Genomic DNA, 17135 nt, shown 5'->3' on the forward strand with positions numbered 1-17135 from the left:
CTTCCTAGGTCTTAGAAAGAGTGAATGGGTCACCCACCTGGCTTTGTGCCTATGGCAGGACCAAAATTCATAGTCTTTTTATTTAGATATAGTCTGTATAATTATGTAAAAAACAAATAGGGTATTCTATACCAATGCTATCTGGGATTATTGCATCTTGGAATAATAACATTATTTTAAACTTTGCACAATGAAGTTAATCTATGAACATTTTGCTTATTTCAGTATGAAGTATTTATACCTGAAAACACAGTGAATGCAGAAGTCACGAAAATTGATGTGATAGACAAAGATGTACGGGGAACTCCAGCCTGGCATGCTACTTTCAATATTATAAAGGGAAATGAAGATGGTTCTTTTACAATTGAAACAAACCGGGATTCAAACACTGGCACCTTATGTATTAAAAAGGTAATAAGAAAGAAGATTATGCAAAATGTTACAGGGTATATTTCCACTTTCATTTAGAGTTGTATTAGGAGTTGCAGTGCTATTTTCCAGTGTTGAAGGTGGCAGTGGTTTTCATGATATTTTAACACTGCTAACTCTGTACTTGTATAGTTTTCCCTAAAAGTTACATTTGCAATAATTTTTCAGCGCTGAATTTTCCCAGATAATTGTGTTTGCTGTATTGACAACATAGTTTTCTCACTATTTTTGTTATAAAACTGATAGTTTTTATTTTGTAAACATTTGAATACACTCTGTTTTTCTTTATGCTATTTCAATTTCATGGCTGAGTGCTTTATACTAGATTTCCAATGCTATGGCTCTATCATTTTCATTACACACAGCTATGCCCAAGAGGAAATAGGACCAGGTTTGCAGAAATAATAAGAAAACAAACCTGTACTTGCATGATGGCCATTGAATTTGACTGGAGAAAAGGAATCTTAAATGGCACCCTCTTTATGCTATCCTGTTTTGCTACTTGTTTTATCCCAAGCATTAAAGAGCATTCAATGGTGAAAAAAGCAAGGTTCTACATTCAGGCAAGAAAAACCAAATGCACAAGTACAGCATAGGTGGCACCATGCTCAATAGTAGTAACTGTGAGAGGGACCTCGGAGTCCTAGTAGACAATCACTTAAATATGAGCCAGCAGTGTGCTGCAGCTGCCAAAAAGGCCAACACAGTGCTAGGCTGCATTAACAGAGGGATAGAATCAAGATCACGTGAAGTATTAATACCACTCTACAATGCCTTGGTAAGGCCACACTTGGAATACTGTATCCAGTTTTGGTCAGCACGATGTAAAAAAGATGTTGAGACTCTAGAAGGAGTACAGAGAAGAGCAACAAAGATGATTAGGGGATTGGAGGCTAAAACATATAAGAAACGGTTGCTAGAATTGGGTATGTCTAATTTAACGAAGAGAAGGACAAGGGGGGACATGATAGCAGTGTTCCAATATCTCAGGGGCTGCCATAAAGAAGAGGGAATCAAGCGATTTTCCAAAGCACCTGAAGGCAGGACAAGAAGCAACGGGTGGAAACTAATCAAGGAGAAAAGCAACCTAGAACTAAGGAGAAACTTCCTGACAGTGAGAACAATTAATCAGTGGAACAGCCTGCCTCCAGAAGTAGTAAATGCTCCAACACTGGAAGTTTTTAAGAAGAGACTGAATAGCCATTTGTCCGAAATGGTGTAGGGTTTCCTGCCTGAGCGGGGGTTGGACTAGATGACCTCCAAGGTCCCTTCCAACTTTACTACTATTATTATTACCCAACCTTCCTCTTATTCCTACAAACTTCTTGGGGCCAAATAAAAATATTTTTATTGATGAAATGTTCTTTTTATTATAAAATAATAAAAATGTGAGACACACAAAAAAGATAGAATCAGAAGCATTTAAGCTTTTTATTTAAACTCTCAGTGCCTCAGTGACTAGTGTGATAGTGTAAGAGTTATTTTGCATGGGCCTGATCCAAAAATTATTGATTAAAGTCAAATGAGATGAGGATACTTAAATACTTAATGGCATTCTAAATTAGCACTGTTAGAGATTCTGTGTTGCCATTTTTTCTGAGTTTGTTGTATTAATGGAAGCATGGAAACGAACATTCTTTCTTCAACAGAATTTATAATCAGCAAAAAGAAAGGAGAGAGGTAGATTTGATTTTGCTTCCTGTCTTTCCAAAACTTCAAATTGTTGCTAAACAGGAAATTGGTTTTTTTTAATGTTGGTTTGTACTTCATGATTATAATTTAGAATGGAATTTTATTAAATTGTAGCAAATCTTGCAATACATTTTCTAGGGTCTGGACTATGAAAAAACCAAGGAGAGGAGATTAGAAATTATTGTGAATAATGAAGTACCTTACATTTTGGCACCAAATTCAGGACCAATTTCTACAAGTACTTGTGTTGTTGTTGTTAAAGTAAGAGATGTGGATGAAGGGCCTGAATTCAATCCTAAAATATATATTTTGGATATAAAAGAATGTTTGAAAGTTGGAACAGTTGTTGGCCATTACACCGCAAGTGATCCAGAGACCGGAAATAGTGAAGACATACGGTATTGTACTTTGTTGCTTAATTCACTTTCTTGTCCTTTTTGTTATGGACAAATTTGGCTATTATGGTATTATAGGTATAGAGCAGAGACTGGCATGTTTCTGATGCAGCTGGAGGACTGGAAGGATTGTTGGAAGTAGCAGAGGCAATTGGGTGTGTGTTAAGAGTGAAAATGGAAGTAGCAAACTTTGAAGAGACCAACTGCTTCCATTTTCATCCTTCAAATCTTCTAACAGCCTTCCATGATCCAAAATTCAGCTTGGGATGGGGGATGGGGGTTGAAAGACAGTTTAAAAGTTAAAAGAGGACAATTTTCCTTCCAGAGCAGGATGATGGAGGTTAGTGGTATCAAAATGGTAGGCATGATTGGATGATTGAAACCTTGACTCCCCACGCTATTTAAAAAAAAAAAAAAAACCAGAAATTTGGCTTTTGGTTGCACAAATATGGTATGTGGGGATTAGGGTGCCCTTAAAACCCTGAATTAAAACCTCATTTTCACATAAGGATGCTATTCCATCCTCATCCTACTGGTGAGATTATCTATATGTGCACTTCTTTTGCTATTGGCATATAGCTTCTTTACAGATCTGGAAGTCTTATTTTCCTATTAACATATTTCCCAATTTAGGAAAACTGTTGTTCTGCTTCATGAATATTTGAGACTAATTTATGAAAAAAATTCAAAATAATTATTTTTCTGTCTGTGTTACCTTTTACTATAAAAGTGTATTCCTGAATAAGATGTTTTGTGGAACTGATGTAATGATACATTTGCACTAGCCTATTTTGCAAACAATTTAAAGATATCAAAGATACTATGAAGAATACCATTTCATATGTTTGTTTCTAATGTGTTTTTTCCCCTTGCAGTTACAGAATAATAAAGGACCCATGTAACTGGATCGCCATTAATAATGAAGGTCAGATCAGCATCGCTAAAATGTTAGACAGAGATGTACCAGATTTACCGTCACATCAATGTAATGTAACAGTTGCTGCAGTAGACCGAAGTGAGTAGAAATGCCACAAATCTTATATGTTTTAAGTCATTTTCTCCTATATATTTATTATGATTTCCTATGAAAGATCCTCCCTTAAAGAAATGACAGGAGTATTGATGAGATTGAAACATAAAAATAAAGCAGAATGTAAATCTACTTTTCAAATATATTGGATATACAAATAGTCCTTACAAACTGTAATTGGGGCTTGCAACTCCATCATTAAGTGATATGGTTAAGTGGAATGTCACATGACTGTGCTGGACTTATGTCAGTTCCACCACAGTTTTTAAGGTCGTTAAGTGCAACATTCTATGACTGCAACTTGCAACTTCCTGACAGCTAAGCCATCATTACTTGTCAGAAGCCATCTGTGATTGTTGCAAATGGTGGTCGTATGACTGCAGAATGCTGTAACCACCATAAATGCATGCTGATTGCAAAGCACCTAAATTGTAATCATGTGACCATGGGAACACTGCTATGACTGCAAGTTCGAGGACCAGCCATAAACTTACTTTATCAGCATTGTTGTAACTTGGCAGTTGGTAAATGAGGACTACCTGTATTTATTACTAGGCTGTATTTTTTTTGAAAAAAACTGATGAAAATATTTTTACTTTAGCAGTATTTACATTCACTACTCCAGAGTCTGTTTTTAAATATGTTTAAAAAGCTAAATTTGAACATACAATATAGTGAAATGAGTTTTTAAGAGATTATTTCAAAATTACTCTCCCTGCCTGGATTGAATCTATTTGTTCCATTATTAATGGAATGCTGCTTTTTTTTTTTTTTTTTTGCTTTTTCTCAATTCTACTTATTTCCTGCTTTATATCAGGATCATTATAAACATACTCTTGCTTAATGAGTAGAACAACCTGATTGCAAATAATTTCTCTGAGTTTTTTCCCCAGTCTGTTGTTTATTTATCTGATTTGCTTAACTGTGGTTAAATCAGGAACTCATCACTTCTTCTTTACTAATATATGCCAAGCTCATTCAGGAAGCTTCCAGCATTATTTATTAATTGATAGCATTATGTTTCTAGTGACCAGAATATGCACCCATGGTCTCTTCTTCGTTATAGGAGCTGTGCTTGTTTGGATATAGGAAGGCTGTAATCCAGATGTATACATAATGTTATGTTTCTTACTTTATTTATGCACTGGAAAAGGGAACACTTTGGGAGAAATCCTTCATAATATGTTACCACACTATTCTTTACTATTAAGTAAGAATCCCAGCACTGCAGCTGAATTAATGTATTTTCTTTTGTGTTAAATCTTTTCGAAGCCGTGATTTAACATGGCTAGTGCTAACTGAATTTGGAGATTCATATTTTTAAGAATTTTTATTGTACCCTCTTAGCAGACATCACTGTGCACTAAATAGCTTTTAAAAGCTCAAATATTCATATGTGTCTTTTGAAAGCTCATTTAATTCATACGCATATAATTTACTCATCTTGCAAAAATTGACAAAAGGCATCAAGTTATAAATTTTCTTTTTCTTGTAGAATCATAAAAATCAAGTTTGCTATCTAATGATTGTTTTAAGAAATGGTTTTCTTGCAACACTGTAAGAACCAATCAGAATATTTGCAGTATTTCTCTATTACTAACAATGTCTAGATATTGATATGCCTAATCCTAAACAAATGCACTCTTCCAAATAACCAATAACATGATCTGTTATTACTTCTATCATTCTTAAATGCCAAGTGTGTTGTACTTTTTGAATATTGACACATGTTCTTACCTTTCTTAATCAAAAATACTAATTTTCTTTCATTTTGCACTTAGTCACACTTTCAACTCAAAATTTAGGCTGGTGAAGTGAAAGTGAAAAGGATTTAATACACAGTGGCACCAGTTTTTTCTTTAACTACCAAAGTTCTCTATCACTGTATACTTACACCAGCTACTATCATTTGGCATTCTCAGTCCAGGTAGTCTTTGACAGTATAGGTAATTATGATCATAATTGAGGCCAGAATTTGTGTTGCAAGGTGGTTGCTAAGTGAATTGCACCAATTGTTATGACCTTTTTGCCATGATTGCCATGGTGTCAATATTTCAGGCTAATTCTGCTAACTGCTGACTGCCAGCAGTTCGGTGGTTCAATTCTTACTGGATCAAGGTTGATTCAGCCTTCTATCCTTTCGAGATTGGTAAAATTAGGACCCAGATTGTTAAGTGAATCACTGCAGTTTTTAAGTGAATCGTGGTCATTAAGTGAATCTAGCTTCCCCTGTTGACTTTGCTTGTTGGAAGCTGGTTGACAAGGTTGCAAATGGTGATCGCATGATCCTGGGATATTGCAGTTATTGTAAATACATGCCGATTGTCCAGCATGTGTTCATGCAACTGTGGAGCTGCTATGATAATTATAAGTGTGAGGACCGGTTGTAAGATGTTTTTTTCAGTGCCATTGTAACTTCAAACTTCAAATAAATGTTTGTAAGTTGAGGACTATCTGTACAATGCTTCCTAAAAAAAAGAGAATCTGCCCTCAGTGTAAAAATGCACAGCAAAGATCTAAGTTCCATAGTTAGAATTGAAATAAGCCCAAACAATTTTTAAAGATGTCACATTCATAGTATTCCTATTTGTTTATTATTTATTTTTTGTCATATGTACATGGCTGCCCAGATCACAAACAAGTGTCTTTATGCAGTGTATAGCAAAGTTAAAAGCAATATATAGAAAATGATCATTAATGTTATTTTGGAAAAACTTTAAAATTATAAAAGGCACAAAATATTGGACAATTAAGCAGGTGTTAATTTACTTGGGTTTTGGAGGAGCTACATACAGCCATTGTGTTAATACCTTTGTAAATGTCACCCTGTTTACATGATATAGTATATGGCCTTCTCTTCAGACTCCCAGTCTTCCATGTGAAAAAGAGAACCATGGTCTTTCTTATATTGCAAATGAAGGCAATTACCGTAAATGCCGGCGTATAAGGCGACTTCCGCGAGCGCTAAAATCGGCGCCAAAGACGGGGGTTGTCTTATACGCCGTCTTATACGCCGGAAATACTGGTAGTTTCCGGCGTATAAGACGACGTTCTAGGAATGCAGCCCGGCTATAAAGACGGGGGTCGTCTTATACGCCGGGTCGCCTTGTACGCCGGCATTTACGGTATATATTTTTAAATTGATTGTAAAAGTCATACCTTTCCTAATGCTAGCGATTATATGCAAAATTGAAAAGTCAACCTGAAATGCCTTGTGAAATTTTTAAATGTGGTATTCATTCCTGGAACCATCTTTTCCTTTATTTAAACTTGTACTTAGCTCACAAGCTTATCATGGTTAGATTTGGATTATAATTGAATAGGGGAGCCCAGGAATACAAGAGCTTCTAATCTATTTCTAAATTGCTTATATTTTTAAGGTGGCAAATCAGGCACTGGAACAATTGTAGTTAATCTACTAGATGAGAACGATAATTACCCAGTCATTGTTCAAAAAGAATATATAATATGCAGAGACAGAAAACCAATTTGTCTTACTGCTGTGGATGCTGATATAGATCCTCACACAGTTCCCTTTACTTTTTCCATTCCTGAAAGAGACACTCCAAACTGGAAATTAACTGAAAATGATGGTAAGTGCTCATTTCTAAAATCTGATTTTTTTACTATTGACCTAATACATTTGAAATAATATTCTCTCCTTTTTAATATTTTTTTTCTGCAGACAGATCAGTATATTTGGAACCATCAGATGCATTAAGCTTTGGCCAATACATAATTCCTATTAGAGTATCTGATAATGAAGGCAACTTTGGGGTTTCTGAAATCAAAGTTACACTGTGTGATTGTATAGCTCCTAAAGATTGTATTTATCCACCAAAATCATTTGAACCACGTCAGAGCCCAAATGTTACTCTTGGTATTTGGGCCATCCTTGCTATGATTTTGGGATCATTGCTGCTATTATGTAAGTTTACTTTTTCTTCATTTGACTATAAAACTGAGGTATTGAATTATGGAATGCTTTTGACATCTTAAGTTTGCAAATCAAATTAGTTGATTTATGTATAATTTATTTATAGATAAATTTGTCCATTGAAATATTTGAAGCAAGTAAAAAAAATATTCCAACCGTACTTCAATCTATTTAGATGCTCCAATATTGTACCCTGTTTTGCATGTCTCAAGGCGATGCTGTGATTTTCCTTCTGCAGCACCTGAAGGCTGTTAGGAGCTGGATGGGGAGCAATGGGTTGAAACTGAATCCCTGGCAAGCTTGAGTGGCTTTGGGTTTGGGGTTCTTTGGTCCATAGAGAATTGTCACCTTTGCTCTTGGATAGAGTGGCACTGCCCCAAATAGATCCTGTGCATAATCTAGGGATTCTCCTGGACTCATGAGTCCTATTTGAAGAGCAGGTGGCAGTCATGGCCAGGAGGGCCTTTGCACAACTGCTCGTTGTGCATCAGTTATGCCCTTTCCTGAACCAATAATCCCTACTCACAGTCACTCATGCTCTAGTCACCTCCACCTTGTCTATTGCAACACGCTGCCCTTAAAAAGCATCCGGGAGCGCCTGTTGGTGCAAAATGCAGCAGCTTGCATGGTTTTGTGCAGACCTCTGTGTGCACATGTATGGGAACTGTGGGAACTGCATTGGTTGCCGATTTGCTTCCGGGTGCAATTCAAGGTGCTGGTTGTCACCTCTAAAACCCTTCATGGCTTGGGACCAGGTTATCTGAGAGTCCATCTTTTGCCAATCACACCTATCTGGTCCATTAGAGTGGGGAGGCAAGGAATGTTGCAGGTCCCATCTCCTAAGGCAGGCATGTCAAACTTGCGATGTTGCATGACATCACGTGACTTTTCGCAACTTTTCCCCCATTGCCGGCAATGGGGTGGGCACGGTTTGGACATGACGCATCCAGCCTGTGGGCCAGCAGTTTGACATGCCTGCCCTAAGGAGATACATCTGGTGGGACCCAAAAGAAGGGCCTTCTTAATGGTGGCCCCCTCCCTCTGGAACATCATCCCTCTGGAATGATCCCTCTATTCCCCACTCTCTTTCGCAAGGCCCCAAACATGTGGTTCTGCCAGCAGCCCTTGGGAATCCAGAATGGGATGGAGCCCATTAAAGGGCTGGTATGAATGTGTGTTGTCTCTGGGATGGGGTGGGGGATAGGGGCTTACTGTTTTATTATTTTCATTTTTTATTATTTTTATTTCTTTTATTTTTGTCCTGTAAGCTGCCTTTAGTCACCATGTGTGAATAGGTGGCAAAATAATAATAATAATAATAATAATAATAATAATAATAATAATAATAATAATAATAATAATAATTTGGAAGGGACCTTGGAGGTCATCGAGTCCAACCCCCTGCTCAGGCAGGAACCCTACACAATTTTGGACAAATGGCTGTCCAGTTTCTTCTTAAAAACTTCCAGTATTGGAGCATTCACCGCTTCTGGAGGCAGGTTGTTCTATTGGTTAATTGTTCTAGCTGTCCGGAGGTTTCTCCTTAGTTCTAGGTTGCTTCTCTCCTTGATCAGTTTCCATCTGTTGCTTCTTGTCCTGCCTTCATAAATTTTATGAATGAATGAATGAATGAATGAATGAATGAATGAATGAACGAAGGTCAGTGTGGCGTACATAGATAGGTCTGTAGGGGAATCAAATGTTTTGTTTAAAAAGGTTGCTTTTATTGTATATTTATCCCAATCTTCTCCTTCTCTCATTCTTTCCTTTACATCAACATATATAACACAACAGTTTACATATCTATAAAATTAAAAAATAGTGGATTCATATTTAAACAGGCCAGAGATTGTATACATTGTTAATAAAAGATTCACCGGTCTGCTGTACATCGCAGTTGAGCAATTTTCTTCTTAAAAAGCTTTAGAATTTCTTTTTCAGTCAATATAAGCCATTCACTTTATAGTACAGAAGCACTATAACTCAGGGCCAACTACTATTTATTTAAAATGCTACTGAATCTGGATTGACCATGAAGATGGATTTTCAGTTATCCCTGTATTGAAGGTAGTTGAAACTAAATGTAGTTATATAAGGCTACACATAGTCAAGTTCCCAATGGTGATTGAGCTGAAGAAGTCCCCCACCCCCCCCCTTTAAATCAACTTCAGGCATTTTGTTAGACAGATGATTCCAAATTAGGAGGCTCTGTGGGCTAGCCAAATGTTAAAACAGTAAATTTTCTTACACATTGAATGCATAGGCAAGTTTCAGCCTGCACCTTTGCTCTACCTGTCTGCCAAGCTCTCCTATTTTGCTCCCATGCATTGGAAAAGTGAGGGAAGGCAATTCCTTTCATCCAATACACAAACTCTTGTTCCAGGGTATGTAGACCATATTAACATACAATTTTTTGAAGGAATGGCTCTCATAGTTTGAATGACAGGAAAACTACAAATAGCTTAAAGCTTTCCTGTGACAACCCTGAGTAGTGGCAAATAATAGTTTAATGTACTGGCTCTCCTCACTTTTAAAATTTTACATGATAATAGATAGCATGCAGCTTCTGGAAACTTAGAGAATTAGAGAGTTAAATGGCTGCATTAGAGGGAGACAGAGGAGTTAACACTATCTTTGATGGATAGTGGATGTAATAAATACTACTAACAATTAAATGTGCTGTTATCTCATTACCACTGATTTTTGTCCTTCTCTAGTAATCCTGATCACGCTTTGTGGATGTTTTGGTGGTGCAGCCATGGCTGGCACTAAGCATATTCATGATGATTTGGCCAATCAGAATTTAATTATATCTAATACTGAAGCACCTGGACAAGAAGTGATGGTAAGTCATATTATGATGCTTGGGAAATACTTGTGCCTTTTCTGAAATTCTTGTATTGCTGATTAATTTAGAGTTGATAGGATGGATACTGAAGTAGGAGGCAATTAAAACACGTGCTAAGTCTGTAACAAATAATATCATACTTACTTAAATTATCCCTATTAATTACAGCATCAGGGGCTGCTCCTCTATCTGCCACAGTGAGCCGGAGTAAAGGAATAGATTTGGTTGGGCACGTTTTACAGCCCTACAACCTCTTCTTTCACCCTCCACCACCAGAGTGAGCAAGTTAATAATGAGGATTAAGTGTCTAGTAGACACTGGATGCTGCTAAAACAAAAGAAGAAAATAATTATCTGATTAGAGTTAAAGCTAGAATTTTGTTATCTCACAGCTTGCAAGAGTAAATAGGTAGAGCTAGCTTGTCTAAGCAGCCCTGCTTCCAGGTATTAAAAGAAAGATGCAAGTCAGACACAGGGCAATATGGGAAAGGAGAAAGTGAAGAAGATACACTAAAAGAGTAAAAATATTTTAAGAAAACTATTTAAACTTCAGCTGCGTATAAATAGCCTTCCCAAATTCTGAATTCTATTTTTGGATAGAGAAATTTGTAATGGAAGAGAAATTTTAAACAGCCCCTTAAAAATAAAATAATAATAACAACAGTAACAACCACAACTTTTGTGATGCTACTGATGCAATCTTGGGTTCTTCCTAAGGATCTTAGAGATTGGTGGCAATGACAGCTGTGATAATTCTCATTCCTTACACTTCCTGGAAGGGAAAGCCATAGCTTTATGGGTGGGATTCAAAAAATATTTTGTAATATTCCCATTAATATTAGGCTTCTTTTAAAAAAATTATTATGGCTTTAATTTGAAAAGCATATTTTTAATCATTATGTTCTGAGTATTAATTAGATTCTTATATTGCATGGGAGTCTGCTATTTCATTATTTTAATGGCTCAGAAATAATGCAAAGATGTTATTTTCTAAAGCATATACTGCCCTGTTTTAAATAGAATTGCCCATGCTGAGCAACGTTTTCAGTAATGCTTTTCTGATGCATATGGCATTGTGAAAAATCTAATTTCAGTTTCCACTGGATTATGATTTTTGAATCAAAATTAGTATTCTATCATGGGTTGTATGTGATGACTGCAAGTATCTACGCAGCCTGGTAGAAATGAGATGTAATTATGTAATCCAGTGTTTCCCAAACTTGACAATTTTAAGGCGTTGCTGGCTGTGGAATTCTGGGAGTTGAAGTCCACATGCCTTAAAATTGTCAAGTTTGGGAAACACTGATGTAATCTAATATCACAGAGCTCTCCAGATTCTTTCTTACACAAGGGTGATGAACTTAAACCAATGACAGCTACTTGCAACTAACCAACTTCAGGAATGCTTAATAAATTGTTCACATAGTAAATCTACATGTTGTAAGTGGAATATCTATTGGAAAATTTTGTATGTTTTGTTTCTATGGTTCTTCTAATATCTAAGCCAATGTGTAAAATAAATCTTCATTGCTTTCTCTTCAAACATTCTAAAGAAAAGCTTTGTCCTTTGCCCCCTTTTTAGGATCCGAATATACTTCCTGTGAAAACAGGAAACATCGTTACCTCTGATCACGGTGCTGCTTCTGGAATAAAAACAGGGGGACAGGAAAGTTTCGAAATGGTCAAAGGAGGACACCAGACCATGGAATCGGTTAGGGGAGGAGGTCAGCACACCTTGGAATCTGTCAAAGGAGCAGGCCATCATACTTTAGAATCTGGAAGGGGATATGGGCAGTCCATGATGGATACGTACAGATACAACTATTCAGAATGGCAGAATTTCACACACCCTCGTCTGAGTGAGGTAAGGTTGCTAACCAATTTCTTCAGCATGTATCTTTAGAGTTAGACTTAACTGTCTACATCTGTGGGATGATGAAGTCTGACAAATTATTTGCGATCTCACTGAATTCTCTATTGTTTATAGAATCTTCTTTTTAATTGCTTTCTTGTCTCTGGATTTAGGTGAAATATTTTTGCTTTTGTTTACGAATTACCATATTGTTTAGAAAGATTGTTTATTTGGACTTGGGATTTGTAATGTCTGTTTGCTTTGTTTTGTCCCTACTTGTCATATTGTTTGTTCTTCTTTCTTTGACCGATTATAATAATTTTTAAAAATTTGCCTGCTAAGCCTCTTTGAGTGCCCTCATTATAGAAGGGCTAGGTACACATGTCAATAATAAATCTAAGCCAATATGATCCACCAGTATAGCATTAGTAATTTATATACAAATATTATTTAATTTTATTTGCAATTGCTTTAGAAATGCTAAGTTGTATATTTGTGATCAGTAGGAATCTGATTTTTTTTGTTAAAGTTTTCATAGATTGAATGATATAGACCAATCATGTGCATTTTTTATATATAGGAACCCATTAGAGGACACACTCTGATTAAAAATTAAACATTAAAAGGTAAATCAATGAAATTTATTTTATGAGATATGTTTTGGTTAGTTTAAAGAAACAAATGATTTTTTTTTTCTTTTTCCTGTGCAGAAAGTATATCTGTGTGGGCAAGATGAAGAGCATAAGCATTCCGATGACTATATTCTTTCATATAACTATGAAGGAAGAGGATCGCCAGCAGGCTCTGTAGGCTGCTGTACTGATCAGCAAGAAGAAGAGGCACTTGACTTTTTAGATCAGTTGGAACCAAAGTTTAGGACATTAGCAGAAACCTGCGTGAAGAGATAGATGACAGGGTGGAAAATCATCACTGCTTTTGTGCAGAATAGCTATTTCGAAGCTTGAATACACCAGATTTATGTTTCTTGTTTTTCCTGTAATGGGTGTGGTTAGTCTAAAGTACAGTCTAACATTAGGCTTGCCAGGACTAAGGTTTCTGTATCTAAACTTCAGGTGCTGTGTTCTGTTTTGTTTTAGACTCTCTTTAGCTGTAATGTCAATTTGTAATTAACTTGCTTTCCAAATGCAACAGTTTTATTATTTTTCTTCATTTCATGGGGATTATTTGGGGCTGCTACTCCCATAATTTTCAGGTTTCAACCACCATCACTAGGAATTCTGAGAGCTGCAGCCTTTCCACATCTAGAATATCCTCACTGGAGAAATTGACCGTAGGAAAACCAGGTTCATTATTTCCTACTTTTAGAGATTTTGCCTTAAGCTAGCTATTTTTGCCTGGGTGTCAGCAAGCTTTCTTTAACTTAGCTAAATCTTTAGCTTTATAGGGAGAAATGACAAAGGATTGCAGTTATTAATTACTTGCATCTTATGAAAACAAAGATTCTTTTCTATTTTCAGATCAAGATACCATTTTTTTTTTTCTGGACGAACTTCCTTTCCATTCATATAACCTCTAGCTTTCCTGTGTTTTTCTCCTTAAAACCCAGTGTTTTATGATCACTGAGCATAATTAGGCTTTATCATCCTTTTTTAGGATTTGGAGTGGGGATTGGTAAAGGTACTTTGGCAAAGGTTGGTTTTCCCCCTAAGCTTGCTAATGCTTTCCTCCTTTTATGTGAATGTTGTTCTTTTGACTAATAAAGATATTTTAACAATGAAATTGCTTATATACCATGAAACGTCTCTCTTAAATAAATCTTTTTAATACATGGAATGAAAAGTAGAAATAATTTAGTGTATACATTGATAATCTTAACAGTATACAGTAGCTAACATAAAGGGATGTACTTAATATCATTGCAGAATTAAGCACAGAAGTGCAAATGCAACAATTTCCCCCAAGTGTTTAAATTAATTGCAAAGTTTATTTGCCTTGTTGTTCACCTGACGAATACTTTCCTTTGGTGTAATTTTTAATCACATCATAAGCAGAGGTAAAACTTGTGAGTGGAAAAACTACTAATATCAGCATTCCATTTTCTTTTCTTTCATCAAAAACAAAATACAGAGCCAAACTGGTTAAGGGACAATGTATGCTGACTCTTCATTTTATCTAATGAATCATGCTTTGCAATTTTTATGTGTGAACTTACATGATCCTTATTATTCTGGTGTAATATAGATTCATTATATTTGTACACCTATAGTTAGAGAATTGGAAAGATACATAGAAATCTATAATCATAAAAAATGACAAAAAGTATATAATATTTGAAGGTACTTTTTTTATAGACTGAAGCTTTACCTTCACAAGTATAGCCTAAACATGGAGCTGAATCTAGTCTTCCTTAAACTAAATAATTGGAAAAATTATAACCTATTTATCTAATTAATTTCGGTTGAGGTGCTCTAAATATAATTGGGACCAGATACATTTTACAGATCTTTTAATAAGAGATAAATAAAAGTTCTGATAGTCTATATATACTAGCAAACATAAGTAGTTTCAGAGAAAAGTGTTGTTGTTGCCATTGCTGTTGTTGCTAATAGTAGTTTGCATTGTAGTCCTGATATGAACATTTAAGTGCATCAGTAGGAAATGACCAGGTCTTATATAATTGGATATAAAAGCATAAAACACTGTTACTTTTGATGCACCTAATATCTTAAATATTAAAAGAAACATCTCGGAAAAATAGGAAATAAATTATGGGTCAAGGTTTTACTAAACAACTTGATTCCAATTTCTGAAATTTAATAGTGTTATCTCACAATCTACCCCATACGTGATCACTTAATGTGACTAAGCCATGCTCAAAGTAGTGGGAGTAGTTAATAGTAGCTGCATTTTGCATTGGTTTTAATGTGATAGACTTTACTAATTTTAGCTTACTCATATGTTTGTAAACTAAGGGCAAAACAAATATGATTGAGTAGAAGCAAGAAAAATGGACTCTATCAAGGTTTTATTCTTAACAATTTTTCCAGAGATAATAGAGAATGGGTTACTTTGTAAGTTTTGAGAAACTTTTTTTTAAAAAAACAACAAAACTATAGTTAGCTTAGTTATTTGCTCAACATATTGCATCATTTAAGCAAAAATTCTGGGTGGGAATTCTGTGAATTCTAGTCCAGGAAAACTGGAGGGTGCAGTATTGGGCGCCCTATAATACTCCATGTAAATTTTAACTGTTATGTGAGTATTGCGATTGAGGGTAGTTGTGGTTTTCCATCTTTTGCCCCTTCCCCTTCCTCCCAGTTACATGACATTTATAATTTAAATGTATCTTCTTCATAACTATTATAGAAAATAAAACCCTCCAGAATAATTTATGTTCTAAAGAATGCTACATTGTCTTAACATGGCGATTAAGTTTGAATTTATTCCTCCTTATCAAACTTCATCAATGTTTGTATCAGTTTATTACAACTGAAGTCCAGTTTTTGTCAGTTTATAAATTATGGTCATTGCAAAAGCCTATGGCTGTAATTAAGGGGGGGGGGAGAAAATAATGTACTAAGTACGAAATATAAAATAGAAATTCATAATCAGACTCTGTATAAATAAAATTGATAAGAGCACGTACAATTGGGACTAGACATTTTCAGGTAAGCTTTCTTGGTCATAAAATTTGTTCATTTCTGAGTCCTGTAGTTGTAATATAGGGATAATACTTAGTATTGCACTATATTTGAGGTGCTTTGAATGTTCAGGCAAAGTTTTGTACATATATTATTACAGTTTCTGGTTTTTAAGTAGCTTAGATATGGGTTTTCTTTGCTTTCATCCTCCTTTTTATACTTGCCTAGTACAGTACTAGCAAATATTTTAATTATGATATTAAGACTTCTTCATTACTATGGGGTGCAAAGATTAAAATGTCTGTATTTTTTAAAATTAGGATGTTTTTAATCAGAGGTCAATAGCAGACAAATATCTTTCTAAAAGACAGTTGTTGGTTGTTATCCAGATTTTTTCCCATACAGCAATGCTGAGACATATGGATCAGGCTAGAGTGGGACATAAACTTCCTCCTCTTATGCATTTTTGGCAGATTAACTAATAAGGAAAATCTCCCTTAAAAGAATGTTAAAAGTCGTGGTAGTCCTTAATTTCTCAATTGGAAAAAAATAAAGACTGAAATAATGCTTGTTTAAATCTTAGTATGTAAAGTTGATATTTTATGTATTAAATTACAAAAATATAATAAAAAGTATCACAATTTACCAGTAAAATATGTTCCAACTTAAAATGAGTTGTTGTTTTTTGCAACTCTATGTATAAGTAGTTGTTTAAACATACTGTATAATTTCATATTTTAAAAGCATTTTTACATGAACAATACAATGTCTTCTGTGTGAAAATAAAGATAACTTCTGTAAAACCTGTTTATTTTTTTTGTTCTAACTAATGTTCACTGGTAAGAATAGATGCAGTTTGAGGTTGTAGCTGGAGCTTATTTATTACTCAGGCTTTACCATTTTTCTGTCTACAATACAGAAAAATAATTAACAGTTAACATCCTTTTCAAGTGTTGCAGTTGCTCAGTTATATAATAACTCTGCTGCGCTTTGAATATCATTGTCAATCAAAAGGCATTTAACAGAAAAGAAAATGCAGAAACAGTTTTTACATTTGAGTTGATGAGTGAAAAATCCAAGCTAAAGGCAGAGTACACAATGTAAATCTTTTCTAGAATTTTCTGATTGTGTGGATTTTATCAGCTTCAGTGATGGTAGATGGTAGGAATACGGCCAAATGGTTCTTAACTGTTACAGAGTTTGATTACTACACAGAAACATTTTTAAATTAGAATCTTCACCAATTGCTGCATAGTAATTTCTGTCAATCGTATTTCATCCTTGATTTATCAAGGATTATATCACAATATTGTATATCTATACTGTATTCACGTTTAGCCAATTTTATATA

General features: G+C 35.1%; 1 protein-coding gene across 2 annotated transcripts in view; it reads left to right on the plus strand.

Moving 5' to 3' along the window:
• The window catches only part of LOC120303759 (desmocollin-2-like), a 34394-nt gene extending 17807 nt beyond the window's left edge, over positions 1–16587 (plus strand). The window contains exons 9-16 of one of the 2 annotated variants that reach the window (XM_039333518.1): positions 226–411; positions 2260–2519; positions 3392–3531; positions 6927–7139; positions 7232–7474; positions 10201–10328; positions 11913–12194; positions 12893–16587. In XM_039333518.1, the coding sequence (XP_039189452.1) occupies positions 226–411; positions 2260–2519; positions 3392–3531; positions 6927–7139; positions 7232–7474; positions 10201–10328; positions 11913–12194; positions 12893–13090 (1650 nt within the window). In that variant the 3' untranslated portion in view covers positions 13091–16587. Of the gene's footprint in view, positions 1–225; positions 412–2259; positions 2520–3391; positions 3532–6926; positions 7140–7231; positions 7475–10200; positions 10329–11912; positions 12195–12762; positions 12809–12892 lie in introns of those variants that run through there. The other variant, XM_039333519.1, reaches the window with a different exon arrangement.
• The last annotated feature ends 548 nt before the right edge of the window (positions 16588–17135 follow it).

This window comes from Crotalus tigris, unplaced genomic scaffold (assembly GCF_016545835.1).
Source record: "Crotalus tigris isolate CLP2741 ecotype Arizona unplaced genomic scaffold, ASM1654583v1 scf7180000024506.7606697, whole genome shotgun sequence".
NCBI lineage: Eukaryota > Metazoa > Chordata > Lepidosauria > Squamata > Viperidae > Crotalus > Crotalus tigris.